This window comes from Asparagus officinalis, chromosome 9, assembly GCF_001876935.1.
Source record: "Asparagus officinalis chromosome 9, Aspof.V1, whole genome shotgun sequence".
In the NCBI taxonomy this organism is placed as follows: domain Eukaryota; kingdom Viridiplantae; phylum Streptophyta; class Magnoliopsida; order Asparagales; family Asparagaceae; genus Asparagus; species Asparagus officinalis.
In genome coordinates, this window is record NC_033802.1 from 30455859 (window position 1) to 30477511 (window position 21653).

At 40.2% G+C, this 21653-nt stretch overlaps 1 protein-coding gene across 1 annotated transcript; it reads right to left on the reverse strand.

The window, feature by feature from the left end:
* LOC109824156 lies at window positions 1352-20982 on the reverse strand. Its single transcript, XM_020390685.1, has 4 exons — window positions 20519-20982; window positions 3047-3294; window positions 2179-2699; window positions 1352-2091 (listed from the first exon to the last, which is right to left on the reverse strand). The coding sequence occupies exons 1-4, from the start codon at window positions 20921-20923 to the stop codon at window positions 1604-1606; spliced, it is 1662 nt and encodes a 553-aa protein (XP_020246274.1). The 5' UTR covers window positions 20924-20982; the 3' UTR covers window positions 1352-1603.

The following is a 21653-nucleotide window of genomic DNA, read 5'->3' on the forward strand; positions in this document are numbered from 1 at the left end:
TGCACTAGATAGATAGTAATTGTGATGGTGAAACATGTTGTAGCATGGTGTCTGGTGTTTGGCAGGTTTGACATTCTTGCTTTCACCTTGGACTGCAGCCTTGTTAAAACCAGGGGCGTCACAAATTTGTTCCTACTTCTATTTTTTTCTTGATTCCATTTGTTTCTTTAAGTTTCCTCTTTGTCCCTTTTTCTTTTTATTTGTTTCCTCCTTATCCCCTTCTTGTGTCTTATTTTAGTTTTTTCTATTTTATGACAACTCCCTCTCTACTCACTTTATTTCGCTCCTCTTTGTTCACACATTTTTTAGGACAGAAATTAGAATCTCCAAAGACACAGCTTTCTTGTGGGTTTGACATCTAATTTCTGTACTATAAGTTGATAAGTTGTTCTCTTGCAACTTTGTCCATGTTTATTATGTGCTAATCTGATAGACACATAGGTTTCTCTCAAGCGGGCGAATGTCACGCCCATGATGTTTTAATCTTGGTTTGCTGGGCTTAGAATTTTAGTTTGTCCTCTGAGTCCATATCAAATGTTTGAAATCCCCCTTAGTACGGGTTTTGTAATTTTTGACCGCGTACAGGGTTAAGGAAATTTAATCCTTCATTAACTCCAAAAAAAAAACGCGAACCGTTTGTGGCCTGCATTTGATGTCTTAACTCATCTAATAACGAGTTAAGAATTTCATGTGAGACGACATAATGAATTTTGCCTGGGTGAGAACAACAGTTATTTTAGAAAATTGGAGACAGGGCAAATAATTTGCCAAGGGCAGATTTTGGTGGGAGAAACATGCAGAAAGCTATTTGAGGGAGAATGATTTAGTAGAAGAAAATTAGTGTCCCCCCATAGAACCCATCATAGGGGGGAATTTCTGCATTTCTTGTTTTCATCTCTCAAGTGTAATCATTAGAGCAAAGATCCTTAATATATGATATGCAGTACGAGGAGGAAAAATTGTGTTTGTTATGATTAGAAATTTTAAACTCCATGCAGCATTATTGAGAAATTTGTCAGCTGTATTATTTAGTAAATAACTATCTTTTAAGATTAATGATTAATCAAAGGACTTCTAAATATTTTATTCGATAACTCATATATCCCTTCTTTAACATTTAGTTTCATACTAATATGATAATTTATTTTTTTTAACGACAAGTATTATTACCTTTTTATTCCTCTGTAACCACAGGTTATGATAGTTCACAAATTCAAATTGAGTTTTACTAGCCTCTTCAACAATTATTTGTTTAAATAATACAAAATGAGAGTATTTTCATGGTTCAAATGAACGCAAATTCTAGTTACATTTATCTAGAGCCTTCTGTTTTCAACGGGTTGCTAGAATTTATCACTGAGGAGATCACAATCTTGTTCAAATTCAATACCTAGAGCCTTTTGTTTTCAATGGGTTGCTAGAATATCTTCAAGCTTCATAGCTGCACTTACTACGTCTCAATTCATATTTCAACAAAGGAGTGAATTTTACTTGAATAGTACTATCTCCATCACACATGTTCTTTCTGTATGCTAGCTTGCTATAAAGCATATGGATCAACTGAATGTAGATGACATTATTGATTAGACACCAGCTATATGTTTTATTGTGCCGCCCACATTCCTTCATCTTTGATCCCTGTACGTAGTGAATCCTTGTTTACCACATTTCGAGTACTATTAACCATTTTGAACCACTGGCTCTGAGGATCACATGCTTTATCTTTGTTCAGGCACTTGCATGGATTTGTGACAATAGTAGTACCATCCGAGCCAACATCCAAACACAGACTGCTACTGCTAGCAGTTAGCTTCGTTGCGATATGCATTTTGGAGTCTGATATCGCATCCCACTTACAACGAGTATCATTGCAAATAGCCGCGACCTTTGCGTTCTCACTTTCACCATCAGCTTTTAGACACATTAATGTACCCTTTAGTGACAAAGTGTGCTGTTCTGAGTAGGTCCAGGCTGCCGATTCATCGCAGGAGCCTAATTGTAATGTTTCAAGCAAAGATTTTCTAGTTGCACATAAGCCAGTTAATGGATGAAAGAGTATAATATAAGGTGGAACATCTGCAAGACCCGGACCTGCGTCGTAAATTTGAAACCAATGTCTTAGTCCCTAACATTGTAGCATTCGTGTTTGAATTTGAAAAAAATAATTTTGATTCATACCTCTGAATGGAGATTGGAGAGTTGAAATCCTTTGTAAGAAGCTAGAATTTCGTGGCTTACACCAATCCCAAGCTAAAACCCCATACACTTCATCTAAACCAAGCACTCCTTGTCTTAGGGAGTAACTCCCTTGCAAAGTCCAAAGTGCCCAATCCAAGTCCAAGTCAGCTACAACCCCAAGAATGCACCCCAAGTATCGGTTATCATTAACATTACCTCCTCTTTGATCAACACCGAACTCACTTAAGAACAATGGGTATCCTTGGTCTAATAGGAAACCGGCCCTTCGCATAACATTGGCCTTCACTGAACCACAAACTTTGTTAGGGTTCCCTTTAGCCCAGGCCTGCCCATCGGAAAACCCATACCAATGAAACTCGAATACCAGTTTCTCGGTGAAACTTAGATCTACTTGCTTATTTGAGAGGTAGCTCAAATCATTATCAAAGCTCAATCCAGATAATATAACAAGAACGTTGGGATTCATTGAGTGCACTGCTTCTGCACCCTTTTCCATGTACCTGGTTCGTATGATTAGCGATATTAGAATCACAGAAAAATCATGATTCGCAATATAAGAAAGGATTATTTGTGGATAGGCTCCCTTACTATCGCCACATCGAATTAACTATCCAAGTGGTTCTATTGTTTCAGATAGGCCCGTGACTGAAAATTTATTGACCCACTTCCAGTCTATTTGCAACAATAGATTTTCACTCTAGGGGTTCTATCTGTGATAATAGAATTCTTTCAGGTGGTCCATCTGCAACCACAGAACTGTAAGGGTAGTAAATTCAATTTGGCGGTAGCACTACAAGAGGTCTATCGGCAATTAACCCTATAGGAAGTAGCAAACTAGGTCTATTACCTGTACCAACTAATGACATTTTGCCTGGGCCCTCTAAGCTCATTTCTTAGGCTCATCCCAACTACGTTAGCAGACCCATTGAAGATTGTTGCCATTTGGGTCAGCCCCTTAATCCATACGTCTGGGTCAAAGTACTTATCTCCAAAGAAGCCGTTGCCATCAGAGTTACTACAACACCATCCTGGTTTGCTTATATGGTTGTCTAATATGACCATAATACTGTTTTCAGCTAGGTTTGCTACAACGGCCTGCATGTTAGAAAGTATCGAGATTATGACTAAAAGAAATGATGACGGCAGTCAATAGCTACCGCTTTAAGTTCAACAAGTGACCTGAACTTTATTACTTGTGGAGTTAGAAGTACATGCATGGTGTTTTGTCTCGCTTGAAACTACCTGTTCAGTTGAGAATTCAATAGGGCCAACTCATTGTTGGTACAGCCAGGCTGGCTCGAATTCAAGTAGTTTTAAAGGGATGGGGTTCGAGTTGGGATATTAAAACCCAAAATTAATTGAGTCATAGTTGAGCCAATTGTTTGCTTTATTATATGAGATTGAGTTAGCTTGATGTTGATAAGATTATGATAATTTCTCTCACATAATCATCACAGAGAGGAGATAATCTATGTAACTAAAGTAAAGTTTATCATGGTTTATTATTATACAATACAGTATAATATACTTCGGTCACTACTCTCTTAATTCCAGATTTGGAGATGGCTAGATTGATTATTTGATTGAAATCCTATGCTGGATTGCAAGTGAATGTGAATTAATACAAGACCAAAACTTTAACCATAGCCGACCTCCCTCCCTCCATCCCTCGAGCTCAGAAAGGCCATAGATAGTCACCTCCACCAACGTCAAACCCAAGAAACCTCTGTTCTTCTCCAACCAGTCAAACCAACTACTTTACTTGCAGGCCTAGCTAACCTCCTCAATTAGGATCCTGTCAGCCGCTCTTTGTTGACAAAGGATAGTTAGGCACAGAAAGTTGCCGTTTTTTTAGAAAAATGAAAAAGGTGGTGGGTCCCGTCGGGTCCTACTAATAAAATATAATTAGTGACGGGTCTCATCAATAATATTTTATTAGTGCATAGTATTTTCCCAAATACTTTAAATAGGGCCTTAAACTCTTAAGGAAATCTCATCCCAGAAACAACTCCTCTTATAGAAGAGTAAGAAAGAAAACACAGAGAGAGTTTGTGAGAGTTATTGGAGTGTATCTGATCAAGAAGGGTGTTCTTTTTGATCTATTCTTTTGGGATATAAAAAAATTTGGAGTCGTCGTTGCACCGTGGAGTAGCCCTGAAGGAGTGAACCACGTATATCTGTGAGTACTGTGTTTAATATTGTGTCTTTATTCTATGTATTACGTCTCCGTTAGAGGTGTTATTGTTGGTGTGTATCCTAACAACTGGTATTAGAGTCTGACTTAGAGTATATATATCTGCTTACCGTATGCTCTGTAGCTGCCACTAAAAGTGGATGTTCCACATCAGAAAATAAGTTAGATTATTATTTACTCTTTTAAGTCACTGGACACTATTCACATACGGTACTATTCACAAATACGGTTCGAGAAATACGTAATCTTTCGCCATGGGATCAACAGTTGAAGGCAACAGGTTTCGAATTGAGAAATTCGGCGACCAAAATTTTAGGTATTGGAGGATGCAAATAGAAGACCATTTGAAGCAGAATGATCTCTTCCTACCCCTCCAAGGAGAGACGGGGAAACCTGAGAAAATGGACGACGATAAATGGAAGGTGCTCGATCGTAAAATACTTGCCACCATCAGGCTCAACCTTCACCAGCATGTGACTTACAACGTCTTGCATGCGACCACCACCAAGGAGTTGATAGAGGCCTTGGAGGCGCTGTATGAGAAGCCGTCTGGTTCAAATAAGGTGTACCTGATGAAGAAGCTGTTCAATCTAAAGATGCAGCAATGAGCTCTCATGGAGGACTTCTTGAACGAATTTCAACATGTGGTGCAACAACTTGCTGCAGTAGATCTCAAGTTCGACAATGAGTTCCAAGCTCTTCTGTTACTTTCTTGTCTACCAGATTCGTGGAAGAATTTGGTGATAGCAGTGAGTAACGCTAATGGCAATGACAAGATGAAGTTCGACACAGTGGTTAGGGCAATTCTCGATGAAGAATCTCGCCGCAAAGTCTCCGGAGCTGAGGCCTCTAACAGTGGGAGTGCTCTACATGTCGAGGCACGAGGGCGTGCGCAGAAGAAGGGTAGGGGACAACAAGGCCAATCAAAATCCACATGAAAGTCTAAATGGCCAAACCCGAATGGTTATAGTGAAGGGAAGTGCTTCAGGTGTTGAAAGAAGGGTCACTTTGAACGGGACTGAAGAGTTTCTATTCTAGCATCAGCAATGGATGATCGGGCTGACGGTACAGCCAATCTCATGCACGAGACGAATTTAGATGCATTCTCCTATCCTTAGAAGATAAAAGTGATGCGTGGGTAAGCGGCTCTGGCGCATCTTTCCATGCAACCTCACAAAAAAAGCTCCTTTCATCGTTCGTGAAGAAGGACTTGGAGATAGTCTATCTTGGTGATGATCAACCTTGCAAGGTTTCTAAAAAATTGAAACCCTAATGTTATTACTCCATAAGATGGGCTTATATAGGCCCTTACAATACAACTTACAAATAACACCCTATCTATTACTAATATATTAACACTCCTCCTCAAGATGAGCGAAAGATATCTACTAAGCCCATCTTGTCACATCCTCTAATCATATCTACTAAGCTAAGTCCCTTAGTCAGACAATCTGCTGCGTGATCCTTAGTTGGAACATGACTTAACTCTAGTAGTCTATTGTCCAACTTCTCTTTGATGAAGAACCTATAGATCTCGATGTGTTTGGTTCTGTCATGCTGCACTGGGTTGGTGGCGATACTGATGGTAGACTTGTTATCACACCACAGCTTCATCTTGGCTCCTTGATCCAGCTTTAGCTCTACAAGCATACTCTTCAACCATAACAACTCTGCAACTCCCAAGGCCATGGCTCTATACTCTGCTTCAGCTATTGATCTCGTCACCACTGACTGCTTCTTGCTCTTCCACGAGACCAAATTGCCTCCTATAAAGATGCAGTATCCTGAGGTGGACATCCTGTCATCAGCACAGCTAGCCCAATCCGAGTCACAGTAACCCTCAATACTCATATGTTAATTTTTTCTGAATATCAGCCCTTTTCCGGGGGCACTCTTTAAATACCTCAGAATCTTGTATATTGTGTCCATATGACCCTTCCTTGGATCGTGCATGTAGCGACTCACCACGCTCACTGTAAAAGAGATATCGGGACGTGTGTGACTCAGATAGATCAACCTGCCCACCAGCCTTTGGTATCTGTCACGATCAACTGGTTCTCCAGCTTCAGCACCTACCTTGAACTTCTGGTCGATCGGTGTAGTTGCAGGTTTGCACCCTAACATCTCTGTCTATTTGAGAAGATCAAGTGCATACTTTCTCTAGGATAGGACGATCCCCTCCGCTCCTCGAGCTATCTCTATTCCAAGAAAGTATCAAAGCAAGCCAAGATCTTTCACCTCGAATTCCTTACCCAGTCTCACTTTAAATCCCATGTGCAGGATGAATGTTGGAATATGATACAAGCTGGGCAAGATCCCAACCATATCTATCGGGAGGATTTCCCGCATTACTACGAGTAGTCCTTCGTACTGATATTGGTGTGGGAGGAGTAGGGAGAGGAATGTTATCACCTTGGGATGAATCTGATGGTGGAGTAGGTGTCTCAGGAGTCGGGGCAGGCGTTGGCAAGAGACTTGGCAGCACTAGTGGTACTGTAGGTACTGTTCCTATAATTTGCTTCCCCTTCCTACTATAGGTTAGTAGCTCCCCCTGAACCGTGGGCCTAACAACTCTTGTCTTATTTTCTTTTTCTTCTTTATTTTCCTGCTCCTCCTCAACCAATTCTTCCTCCCAAGGAATCGGAATCGATACAGAAATCGATTTCTCCACATTGTTCACCGATCTCTCATCATTCTCCTCCTTTCGCCTCATACTTCTAGTATTAGGCGAGTTACCAACGGATGAAGTTACCTTCTAGGTGTAATATGGCTCGAGTTCTCTAAAGTGCACATCCATGCTCACAAACAACCTTTTCTCCACCGGGCTCCAGCAAACATATCCCTTCTGAGTAGCAGAATATCCCACAAAGATACACTTCACAGCTCTAGGGGCAAGCTTCCCGACGGATGGCCTGTTGTCTTCACAAAGCACACACAGCCAAACACTTTAAGTGGAAGAATCCCACCATTATCTCCCTTCAACGTCTCACACGGAGACTTCCAATCCAGCACTCTCGAGGGCATTCTGTTGACTAGCGCTGCTGCGGTCAATACTGCTTGCCCCCACAATGTTTCTGGGACATTCATAGAGATCATCATGCTTCTAACAACCTCTAAAAGATGTCTGTTCTTCCTTTCCGCTATGCCATTCTGAGCCGGTGTGTATGGACATGATGTCTGGTGTTGTATTCCCTAATGACCCACCGCACCGCAATTGTAGCACTACCGAGTCTCTCCCCTGGATCCAGTATTGCTAGAGGCTGCCAGTGCTGACTTCACCATAGGAAGTTCACTTGTCTCCGCCTGCAGCCTAATGCGAGTCTCCTCCTAGATCATAGCAGAGACAGCTTGCTCAAGCGTGGGAATCTTCGAATGAGCTAGCAGCAATGCAATTCGCTGAGCGAACTCTGATGTCAATCCCTTGAGAAACACCATAGTCCTCTCATGTAGAAAGGCCTCCCGTTCTTTACATCCCGGGTCCTTGCAGCTCGCTCGAGGTAAGAAGTGATCATAATTTAGCCACAGACGCTCCAGCTCTGTGGCATACTCCTGTACAGTCCTCTATCCCTATACTGTGACATCGATCTCTCCCTTAATATGGAACACCCTCAGGTTATTCCTTACTCCATCATAGGTCCTCCTCAACTTCTCTCAGATGTCCTTCACCTTCTCAATGCCGTCAACTGTGGCGGCGATCGACTGGACCAATGAGTTGAGGATCCAGATATACACCAACATGTGAGTGGACTTCCACTCATCTCTTCCTTCCGAGTCCTCATCCAGCTTTGTCGCCGCTCCTGTCAGATAACCCTCCAGGTTCCTCCCTACAAGGGTGTATATCACCTGCCGTGACTAGCTTAGGTACGTACTCGGTCCATCCAGCTTCAGATCGATGGTCGGATGCTCCAACTTCTTTGATGGTTTTGTCTCGCTCTCACCAGCCGACAACTTCATTAGCTTCATCAAAGTTGACACCTCCATAAGGTTCAACTTCTTGATGATCTCCTCAATCGAACAGGCTTCAGACCCAACACCTGGTCACCTACTCTTCCGACCCTTGTTGTGTGCAGTGAAAAATTTTAGCAACACCTCTGCTGCACAACAAGAGTAGAATCGCAAACAAATTCTTTTTTCTTAGAGGAAACAAGAACCAAAAATAGTTATATATCTCATCGATGTGAGATATATACTCTTCCTGTCATCAGTTCGAGGACTGAGTCGAGGGAACCCATGCCAAACTCTAGGTCCGGCATGGCGCAGCAAGGGGCGGTCAAAGGGTGAGGGTTCGTGCAGGAAAGGGGGATGTTGTCAGCCAGAAAAAACACGAGATAAGGAGTGGATTCGCGGGCGCAAAACCAAAAAAGGCGGGCGTTTGATCGAGGGGGGGGCTGATCGGTCGTGCTGGTTTGATCGGGAAAAAGGGAGGGGATCGGAAGCCTTGTCGAGTTATCCGGCGGAGGGAGGGGGCTGATCGAGGAAAGAGGGCTGTTTGTCGACATCGACAAGGCGGGGGTTCGGCAAGCAAAAACAGAGGGGGGGGTTAGAGGAGCAACAGAGGAGGGCTGATCGGGGAAAGATTGGGTCAGCTGGATAGGAGCAACGACTAGAGGAAGGGCTGCGCTAGGTGCTGCTGCTAGGGGGGTGGCGGCTAGGGTTTGACTCTGATACCATAAAGAATTGAAACCCTAATGTCAATAGTTTCTAGGAAGGGAAATTGTACCCTCAAGATGGAGGGTGGGACCACCTTAACGCTGAACGACGTTCGGCATGTACCGGATTTTAGGCGAAATCTTATATCAGTTGGGCAACTGACTAACTCCGGTTACAGAGTATCCTTCAAACAGAGAAGTTGGAAGGTGTCCAAGGGTTCCCTGGTGGTGGTACACGACAAACGCGAGGGGTATCTCTACATCGCTAATGGGAAGATCGACCACTTGCTTGCTATAGGACAAGCATCATCATTCGTCGACTGTATGACTTGGTATCGACGAATTGGCCATATGAGGGAGAAGGGGATGCAGATTATGACCGTGGGAGAGAGACTTCCGGGTCTGAACAAGATCGATCTGACTTTATGAGAAGGACTGCATCCTAGACAAATAAAAGAAGGTGAGCTTCAACGAGACCGGACCGGCTCTAAAACTGTAAAAATTAGAGTTGGTGCACACTAATGTGTGGGGACTTGCGCAAGTCCCATCTGTTGGAAATTCTCTTTACTTTATCACTTTTATTGATGATGCTACTAGAAAATTGTGGGTGTTCTTCTTGAAGCACAAGTCTGATGTTTTCATTATCATCAAGAAGTGGATTTCCTGTATGGAGAACGAAATAGGTAATAAGCTAAAGTGCCTAAAGTCTGATAATGGAGGTGAGTATTACAGCTAGGAGTTTGAGAACTTCTGCTCATCCCATGGGATTAGGAGACTGAAGACCGTCCCAGGCACACCTCAGCACAACGGAGTGGCAGAGTGTATGAATCACACTATCTTGGAGCGCACCAGAAATATGAGGATCCACTCCGGATTGCCCAAGAGCTTTTGGGCTGAAGATATCAATATTGCTGCATACTTGATCAACCACGGGCCATCCGCGGCTCTCAATTATGGGATACCTAAAAAGGCTTGGACCGGAAAGAAGCTAAAGCTAGAGCACTTACGAGTATTTGGTTGTGACGCCTATGTCATGACCAATCCTACAGACCGGTCAAAGCTTGATCCAAAATCAAAGAAGTTCTCTTTCATTGGTTATGGAGGAGATGAGTATGGGTACCATTTTTAGGATCACGATGCGCGCAAGGATGTGCGCAGTTGTGACGTCGTGTTCTATGAGAATACGGTGTACAAGACCAAAGAGGTGAGTGGGAGTCAGCTATCTCCTCATCTTTTCCCAGATATTGCTAACAGTAAGGATGACAGTTAGATACCAATTAGCATAGAAAATGGAGACCAAAAGAACATGCGGGATACACAACAGAAGGATCCAGCAGAGTTACCGATCGTAATTCTCAAAGCTCTAAAAAATCAAAGGGTGCCAGAGAGGTACCTTTCTACCATGAATTATCTTCTCCTAACTGACAGTGGTGAGCCAGAGAACTATGAGGAGGTACAGCAGACCGGCAAAGCTCGGGGCGAGTGGGAGTCTGCCATGGAGGAAGAAATGAAGTCATTGATGAAGAATGAGACTTGGGATCTTGTAAAGCTTCCGAGGGGGCGAAAGGCTCTTCACAATTAGGGAATTTATCGGGTCAAGGATGAAGTCGATGGACGTAGACGTTACAATGCGAGGCTTGTAGTGAAAGGCTATGAGCAGAAAGGAGGGATAGAGTATTCTGACATTTTCGATCCCGTCGTCAAGTTGACCACGATCCGGACTGTACTGAGCATTGTGGCAATTCAAGATCTCCATCTAGAGCAGATGGATATGAAGACGGCATTCTTTCATGGAGATTTAGAGGAAGAGATCTATATGCATCAACCAGTGGGCTTCGACGAACGAGGCAGGGAGGGCCTCTGCGACAGTGGTACATGAAGTTTAAGAACTTTATGGAGGAGAACGATTTTCTAAAATATGACACGGACCACTGCTGCTTCATCAAGAGATATGGAAAATCCTATGTGATACTCTTGATGCATGCTGATGACATGTTGATTGTTGGGTCCGACTTGCCCCGCATTAAAAAACTCAAGGGGCGTCTCTCCGAGTGCTTCGAGATAAAGGATTTGGGTTCAGCAAACCAGATTTTGGAGATGAGGATCATCAGAGATAGATCAACATGGAAGCTAAGGTTGTCTCAGAAGGTCTACATTAAGAAGATTCTTAAAAAGTTCGGCATGAAGAAAGCTAAACCACTGGGCTCATCGTTTGCAAGCTATTTCAAGCTATCGAAGACCCAAACACCAAAGTCTACTGAAGAGCATGAGTTCATGACCAACATATCATACGCATCTGTCGTTGGGAGTTTGATATATGTGATGGTGTGTTCGAGACCAGATATTGCACAAGGAGTGGGAGTTATGAGCCGCTTCATGATTAATTCAGGAAAACAACACTGGGTGCGGTCAAATGGCTTTTACGCTACTTGAGAAGCTTGCCCGACCATTATCTTGAGTATGGCAGGACAAATTTACAGCTAGAGGGCTTTTGTGATGCAAACTACACTTGAGACATAGACTTAAGAAGGAGCACGAGAGCTACATCTTCATCTTGGGTAGTGGAGCGATAAGTTCGAGATCCAAGGTACAGGATATTGTGGCTTTGTTGACAACCGAAGCCGAGTACGTGTCTGTAGCAAAAGCAACAAAGGAATTGCTATGGTTGAAGGCTTTTCTTCTCGAACTTGGAGTAAGCTTTGAGAAATATTTCATCCACTGCAACAGTCAAAGTGTCATTCACTTGTCAGAGAACGAGACATTCCATGCTCGGACCAAGCATGTTGACGTGAAGCACCATGCCATACGGAGATGGCAAAGCAGGAACGAGTTCAAGCTTGTGAAGATTGATACAAAATACAATCCATCCAATATGCTGACCAAGCCAGTTCCACTTGAGAAGGTGAGGTTGTGTGCAGCCTCATATGGTCTCCGTTAAAAATGTTGAGGGTCGTGTAAGACGCCAAAGATACAAGACATCCGAATGATGCAATTAAGAATGGTGTGAAGATATGATTGATACTCAATTAAATCTTTAAGTGGGAGATTGTCAGCCGCTCTTTGTTGACAAAGGGCAGTTAGGCACCGAAAGTTGCCATTTTTAAAAAAAAATAAAAAATATGGTGGGTCTTACCGGGTGCTACTAATAAAATATTATTAGTGGCGGGTCCCAACAATAATATTTTATTAGTGCATAGCATTTTCCCAAACTTTATAAATAGGGTCCTAAACACTTAAGGAAAGCTCATCCCAGAAACAACTCCTCTTATAGACGAGTATGAGAGAAAACACAGATAGAGTTTGTGAGATTCTTGGAATGTATCTGATGAAGAGAGGGTGTTCTCTTTGATCTATTCTTTTGAGATATAAAAGAATTTGGCGTCGTCGTTGCACTGTGGAGTAGCTCCGAAGGAGTGAACCACGTATATCTGTGAGTACTGTGTTTAATATTGTGCCTTTATTCTGTGTATTACATCTCCGTTAGAGGCGTTATTGTTAGTGTGTATCCTAACAGATCCAACCCTAATAGCAAACATCCCAGTCCAATCCTACTGAACTAGTCCTATTTCTATTCAAAGATAATATGTTATCAGATCTAAAAGGGATTGCAGCAAGTTAGTAGAGGAAACAACCATTATGATGCGTTTTAAGGTTTCAAAAATGGCATAAACACTTGCCTTTAGGTGTAAAAATGATCATTCTCTTGATTTGATTGCTGTTTCTTTAAGTAAATATGTTTTCATGCTTAGTTTATCAATGACGATTATTTGGATTGCAACTTCCTATGCATAGATTTGTAGAGGATATCCTTGAATTTTATCTAGAGCATTCATATAGTTTAGCAATCGAGGACTTTTTCTAATTAGCAATATTGCACTCTCATCGCATGCTTTTTTGTTTGCATTAAGTAGATTGATAGCATCTATATTCTTGTTCTTGTGTCCTGCCTGAGATATGGTGACAACTGACTGTATTTACAAAAAAAAATTATGTAAAAGTTGCGTCCCATATAATCATGTAATCTAACAGTAGTTATCTTTTACTAATTTAAGATTAGAACGAAAAAAGAACAAAGCAAAGCTATATAAAATGTCTAACTATAAAAAATGTCAAGTTCTATTTGCAGGCGCTACTGAATTTTACTATCATCATACAACCAAGACATTTAACTTCTCCTCTTAAATTTTGTTAAAATTATTACTTCAAACTCTGTTCCAATTGGGAATCACTCCATCACGCTAGCCTTGATTTTAATGATTTTATTAAAACTTAATTTAGAATATTTTCAATTCTTAAAAAAATATATGATCAAATATTTCTCATTACGTTTGCTATTTTTTATTTTTATAAATATTTCTTTTTTAAGGATGGATACGGAAGATCAGATATTGCAAATGAAGGGGCTGATGCAGAATTATTTTTTTAAGGTTGTAAACTGACATTTGAACAGGACTAATATTTGATGACTATTCTGCTTGTTTCTTGTTTACCCATCTCATATTATAATGTAGAGTACCATTATATGAGACTTTTTTAAAATTATTTATCAAAATACACCCATTGTGTTTTTTTGTGACATCTCTATCCTTTCTTCAATTAGTTGATTTGGCTTGGTTTTGTTCCTTCGTCTCATCACCCCGTATCCTCTGAGCTTCTGACAGAGTTGAACCTCTATGATGGGTTAACAAGTTTACTTATATTCGATGACACTTTCTTGCGATGTTTTATATGTTAATGCTGAAATTAATCAGACAATTCATTGAATTCAGAGCTCACTAGCATGGTTTCAAATTACTTGAAAGGGATAAACTACTGCAATATTCACCTTGCCATTGCAAATTTGGGCACTTCACCTTGAATAAAAAACCAGATGACAGTCTGGGAGTATTATTAGAAAATGAAGGCTTCGAATCAAACATGTAACTTTGTGAGTAGTGTTTCTTCCGGCCTTACACTTGGGTCATCATAATCAATTCATAACTAGTTTCAGCATTATGCTTGTTTCTAATCATTAAATCATAGCATTCGCTTCTCATCTATCAGTGGTTGCTGAAAAGAATGACTCGTCCATTCCGGGAAGTTCCCTTGCCATTTGCCAATATCTGCCTTTCTGTTTCTATTGTGTAGGGAGACTGGAGATGCCAAACAAGAACAGGAAGAAGGATTCTATAGTGCTACTTCACTAAATTTTACAACTTCCTTCTGGTGTTTGCTAGGTTATGCATTTTAGTTCCTTTCTATTGTGTGAGTCAGGAAGTGCGCGAACCTGACAGAATATTGGTGATGCTCACTGCTTTTGTATGAAGTTTTTAGCTAGAAATTAGGGGGAGCCTATGCAAGATTGAAGGAATGACTTACAACAAGCAGAATGACGTAGCAACATATAATCTAAGAGAATGATGTTATATGTTATACAGATCAGCGAGAGGTGCTAAAGAACCCTTTGCTTCTCACTATATATCAAGGGATGGATTGGTTACAGGATTCAACGTACGAAGAGAGATGCGATAATTGTAACAGCAAGGAGGCAAGGGATGAGGGGAAAAGGAACAAATGGCTTAAAAGAGAGAAGGACATGGAAGCAAATTGTTGATAACTATTGATGAGACGTACGCCGTAAGCCCTCCTTACACATCCGGTGTTTGTTACTACATTTTTACATACCGTTTACCGTTTGATCTCTTTGTTATTATTATTAATTATTTGTTGAATCAATATTAAGGTCCTTCACTTTTCTCAACAGCAAATCGTGCAGCGTCTGACATCCTTCCGAGTTTGTATCGGTTACGTGTGTTTCCTTCTGCTCTAAATCGTAATCGGATTTATATGAGATTCTTGGTTTAGGGGCTGTTTGCTTGCCAAAAAAAAAAAGAAGGAAATCAAGGAATAGGAAACCTATTTCCCTAAAAAATTGTTTTATGGTTGTTTGGTTGGTTAAAAAAAGAAGGAAATCAAATAATAGGAGATGAGTTGTCACAATATTATTGGATGATATGGGTATTTTTTAAAGAAAAGTTGTTTTGAGGTTGTTTGGTTGGTTAAAAAAGAAGGAAATCAAAGAATAGGAAACATATTTCTGAGGTTGTTTGGTTGGTTAAAAAAGAAGGAAATCAAAGAATAGGAAACATATTTCTTATAAATAGGTTCTTCTCTTGTGTTTGGTTCATTCTTAAAAATAGGAGATGAGATGAGATGAGATGAGTTGTCATTATATTATTGGATGATGTGACCCACACTTAAGGAAATCAATTTCCTTGTTTTTTTAGGGGCTGTTTGTTTGCCTAAAAAAAGAGGGAAATCAAAGAAAAAGAAACCAAAAAAATGTTTTGGGATTGTTTGGTTGGCTAAAAAAGAAGGAAATCAAAGAAATCAAGATGATATGAGATGAGTTGTCACCTTATTATAGGATGATGTGAGCGATTTTTTAAGAAAACTTGTTTTTAATGTTGTTTGGTTGGCGGAAAAAATAAGGAAATAAATTATAAGAAACATATTTCTTGTAATAGGTTGTTTTCTTTTGTTTGGTTATTTCTTAAAAATAAGAAAATAGATGAGATGAGATAAGTTGTCATTATATTATTGGATGATGTGACTTACACTTAAGGAAATTGTTTTCCTAGCTTTTTGGGAGGAAAACAAAGAAATGAAATGTTAATGAGATGAGATGAGTTGTCACAATCTTATTGGATGATGTGAGTAATTTTAAAATATGAGATGATATGAGTTGAGTGATGTTGTGGATGAAAATAATATTTTATTAGATGTGGTGGATGAGTTGTTGGATGAAAATAATATTTTATTAGATATGATGGATGAGTTGTTAGATAAAAATAATATTTTATTAGATGTTGTGGGTGAGTTTTAGGGATGGAAATATGTGAAATTATACTTTTTGAGATTTCTTGGTTTTCATTTCTATTTTTTGGTTTTTTGGGAAATAACCAAACAGTTAGAGGAAATGGGTGGAGATGAAATGGAGATGAGATGAGATGAGTTGTCACAATATTATTGGATGATGTGGGTGATTTTTAAAGATGAGATGGGATGGAGATGAGATGAGTTGGATGATGTGACCCGTTTCTTTTATTTGGTTTATTTTATTGGATGATATGAGATGAGTTGTTGGATGAAAATAATATTTTATTGGATGATGTGGATGAGTTGTTGGATGAAAATAATATTTTATTAGATGTTGTGTGTAAGTTTTAGGGATGGAAATGGTGGAAATTGAAATTTTGGAGATTTCCAAGCTCCAATTTCCTATTCTTGAGATTTCCTATTCCAAGCTCCATTTTAGTAATCATTGGAAATGGTAAGAAGATGAATTGATTAACCCGTACTTGTGTGCTTTGCTTAAGCTTTTTAAATTGAGCGTTATTAGATTTCTAAAATGTGTCCTTAATTAGTTTGATTCAAATCCATCTTGATATTGGAGAAAATAAATAAAATGATGAGGTAGAATTTTTGCATAATAGGAAAAAACAGATGCAAGTTTTAAGATCTTTATATTTCGTAATTAGAAGATTGATGTTCTGTGCATAAGACCATACATGTTCCATACTATAGCAGAAAGGTAGATTTAAAATTTTTCCGATACACCCAATTTTCTGGAAAGGCTCCTTAATTAGGAAGATGTCTTACATCTGTTAGAATTAGGGTGAAGCCCAAACCTGCAGGCGCCAAGCCAGTGAGCACACCCTTGGCCAGCCATTTTCGTCTATTGAATGATCAGTCTCCTCAGTCAGAAGAAGAGAAAGATGTTAGACCCTAGAGGGGGGGTGATTAGGGTCTTATGATAATCTAATCCGATTTTATGCCAATTAAAATTAATTAACAAGTTATCCTAGCAAGTACGAAATACAACAAAAATATAAGCTAGGATAAGCAATATGAATAATGAGATATATCCTATATGATGAAATATATATGCAAGGATATATATAAACTAATACAAGGGGAAACAATAAACTAAACAAGATAGTGGATGAAATAAATGAGCAATGCACAAATGGCGATATAAGATAAATGCAAAAGCAAATACGCCAAAGACAAACTCAAACAAACAATATGATCACGGAGTTCGGACCTTCCGTCCTACGTCTCTGCTCCCCTCTCCAGGGGAGAAATCCACTATCACAATCGGGTTTTCTACGCTCACCCGAATAACGTTTACACCTCACAATATCGGTTTTCAACGCTCACCGATCAACGTTCACTCCTCACACTCGGTTTTATAGTTCACCAAAAACTCCACAACATACTCGGTTTTCTAGCTCACCGAAAACCTTACACCACTCACAATGTAACAAGTATAAATTTGTTCTCTACAATAGATGAGAACTCAATTAAGCACAACTCAATGTTACAATCTCTCACAACCCTAATATACTATGTTTGTAAATACAATAAGCTCAAGTGGGTGTGTGTAACAATGAGATAATATGATCAAATCTAAACTCAATATAAAAAACTAGCTTTAAAGAATGATAATCAAATAACTAAGCAAATGTAAAGCTAGATAGAGTTTAGAAAACTTCTCCAATAGATGACAAGATGGAGAGATGGAGATTGAAGCCCAAACAAGAAGGTGATCTCCTCCACTTGTTAAAACTTCTTCATAAATCAAACACTCAAATGCTTAAAAGCTTATAAACACACTTAAACCAACTTAAACCCTTGATTAAAACTCTTTAAAACATTTCTTGCTTACTTTATAAAAACTGAGGTAAGGGGGTATTTATATGAAACCCCAAAGGTAAAAGAAAGCCAAGAAAAAGACTAAAAAACCACTCTGCAACGGCTCTAAAAATAGCCGTTGGAACTGAGTTGACAGTGCGACGGTCGACTGCTGCGGTCGACCGCGAGCAAAGAAAAACACGAAAACAACTCTGGACAAGCGACGGTCGACCGCGAAAGTCTCTGGACTCGCTACGGGCGACCGCCACCATAAAAACATATTCTGAGTTCTGAACTCATGGCGGTCGACCGTGGCGGTCGACCGCGAACAGATACTTCAGAATGACAGGTTTAAAAGCATATTTTGAGACTTTTGGAAAACTGTTAAAAATAACAAATGAAGTCCAAAATTAATGAAACTTTGGGAAATGTATATGCACATGTAAATGAACATGTTACAAAAAGAATTTTTCAAATTGCATTTTCCATTTGTGAAAAATCATCATTTTACAAAAATAGTCCAAAACACGAAAATGTAAACATGTGAATTTTGACATTTTGGCTAAACCATGTTTTGAAACTTTGCACAATGATTATGTAGACTTAATAAAATATGTATATGATTATTGTTAAGTCCAAAATCTAAGAATACAATATTTTTACAAAATTACATATTCTATGCAATATATCTAAAACACAATAATAAATATGAAACATGTGATTTCATATTTATAAACATGAAAACTCAAAAACTATGTATGTATATATATAACTATATATATGCATAGAAACCAAAACTTATGTATATATATATGACTATATATATATATACAAGGAAACCAATAAAATGTGTGTGTATATGATATTGAGCTTAATGTACTTAACACACATAATATAAATCCTAAACTAGTTACCAAGCCGATCTTGATCTTCAATAAGCTTGACTTGGTACACTATGCGGATGAAGCTAGAACTTGGATCTTAAACTTCAATTGTACGATGCTTCACTCCACAATTCCGCCAACCTCCATTTGATATGATCGTTATGGCGCAATCCATCCATCCTCCAACTACGTTGTTTATCTATAATAAATAAAAAAACACAAATACTAGACAAATAACATTAGTGGTAAATTGTTTGTTAAACATCATCAAAATAAGAAGGCCGACAAAAGAGAGTATGACTCAGGTCCCTTACGCCTCAGCTATCGGAAGTTTGATGTACGCAATGGTCTGTACGAGACCAGACATTGGCCATGTAGTAGGAGTGGTCAGCCGGTTTATGTCGAATCCAGGAAAAGCTGATTGGGAAGCAGTCAAGTGGATTCTAAGGTATCTACGAGGTACCACACAGAAGTGTTTGTACTTTAGTAAGGGAGAGGTAGAAGTGCAAGGGTACGTAGATGCAGACTTTGGAGGTGAGGTCGATCAACGAAGAAGCACCACCAGCTATGTATTCACTGTCGAAACTACAGCTGTTAGTTGGATGTCACAGATACAGAAGATTGTCACTCTGTCCACTACAGAAGTTGAGTATGTTGCAGTGACTGAAGCTAGTAAAGAGATGATATGGCTTCAGGGTTTATTAACAGAGCTGAGATTCAATCAGGAGAAGAATGTTTTACATAGCGATAGTCAGAGTGCGATTCACTTGGCTAAGAATTTCGTATTTCATTCTAGAACGAAGTATATTGCGCTTTGGTACCACTTCATCAGATCCCTGCTAGAAGATGACGTGTTGAAACTGGAGAAGATTCCAGGAAGTAAGAATCCAGCAAATATGTTAACAAATATGGTGATCGTTCAGAAACTAGAGTTGTGTGCAACTTCAGTTGGCCTTCATGCATAGATGATGAGGGTGGAGCCACAGAGGAGGAGGAGCTTGTTGAGATAGCCTACTGATGTCGGTTTGGTTTCCAAGTGGGAGATTGGTAGAATTGGGGTGAAGCCCAAACCTGCAGGCGGAGCTCGAGATCCAGGCGAGATCTCGATGAAGAGGAGCAAGCGAGATTGATCTCGTGGTGGCTTCAGGCGAAATCGAGGGGACGACGCAAGCGAGCTGAAGGCGAGCTCAAGATCAAGAGTTGTAGGCGATCTCGTGAGCGGGCGAGGTCGTTGCAGGCGAGCTCGAGTTGGCGATCTACAGGCGGACTCGTGCAGGCAAGTTTGGGCGTTTTGGCCTGGCAAACTCGAGCAGCGCGAGTTCGAGTTGGCGGGGTCGTGGCTCGCCGCAGGCGAGGTTGGGCACCGTTTGGCTGTCGCCAGCTCATTGGCGTTCCCTATAAAAGGAACACGAAACCCTAGCCCCCCCCCCCCTTTTTTTGTAGAGTGCTTTTCCCTCTCTCTCTCTCTCTCTTCGATTCCAGGCGGCGGCTCTCTCTCCCTCTTCTCTTCAGCGATCTCTCTCTTTCTCTCTGTTCTCCTGTTCTCACGTGATTGAGAAAGGAATTTAAAGGAGGAATTTATTGTAGAGGGGTATTAAAGAAGAGGGGAATATTTACTGTAGCTACAATGAAAGATTGTATTTATTGAGGAATCTCAAGTTTGAGATTTGCTCTTGGATTGTAATTTCTTGTTAGATTAATAAAAAATTTACTGTGTGGCTCCCGAGGACGTAGGCAGTTGCCGAACCTCGTTAAACTTGGTGTAATTTTTCTATTCTGCGTTTCTACTGTCTTAGAGATTTCGGCGGTAAAATCCCAACAACATCTGTTATATTGATTCAAGAAAAATATCTGATTCATGAGCTCCTGATATTTTGTTGCAGACAGTTCATATGTACGTATACAGAAAAGCTCACCTTATACGCTTCAATAAGAGGAAGATCCAGGATCGCAGGATTATTCACATTAATGGCCCCAATAGACTCATGAAGTCCAAGACTCTGAAAAGACTGACGAACAGTCATCGACACCAAGGAGTCATCAGTAACAAGAAACAGCGGCCAAGTGAACCTAACACAGTTAAATCCCATCGAAGCAATGCTCTTAGAGATGGTATTCAAAGGTTGCTTTCCAAGCCCCTCGGCCAAGACGGGCTCCAAATGTGCCACCCAATTGATGCATGCGAGCTTCACTCGTCGTCCTGACTTGTTGACGATCCATCGACCATTTGTTGAGAGAGGAAGAGCTTTGGTTGGTTGTGGGAGATGAAGAAGCGCTGTTGAGAGGAGGGAGACTTGGAGAACGAAGATGGAGAGTCTCATGGTTTTGTGAGCTCCGTACAAGGAGTCTGAGGTACGTAGTTATAACTATGGGACGTATGTACAAGTAGTAACGGGCTTTCGACCTATGAAGAGAGAGGTAATGAGTGTGACAGCGAAGATATGCAAGAGAGGAAGATTGATTAAAGAGAAAGTGGCACGAAAGAAAATTGTTATGATGAGGGGAAGGTTTTTTTAGTACATTTTCCTTTTTCTTTTCTTCTTCCCTTTTAATGGATGAGGGGAAAGTGGCTTGTTTTTCTGATCTTTTTCCGTTAGTGGATGACAAACACCTTTGAATATTACCATTGCTGAGTCACTGTTAAGCCGTTTATCCTTCGACTTCTGTATAAAATTGTGCGATACCTTACATGCTTCCAAATTTGTGCGAGTTATGCTGTCCCTCGGCTCTAATTAAGTTTCCATCCGGTGCGTTGGCACCTTGCCTATGCAATTGACTCGGTTCAATGAATAAACAAACGCTCATATAAATTTTGACACGTTTCGAGCTAAAATGTGTTGGTGATAGTAGAAAATGATAAATAAACATGTATCTAAGGTTTCATAGATAGTGTGGAGAAATCAGAAAAATCAGATTTTCTGTCATAAGTCGACTCATGCACAAGGCTAAGTCGACTTATGGTAAGTCGACTTGTCAGTGTGCACAAGTCGACTTACGATCTGCACTAGAGTTGTATTTTTTTTCTCTGCCAAGTCGACTTATCAGGCCTGA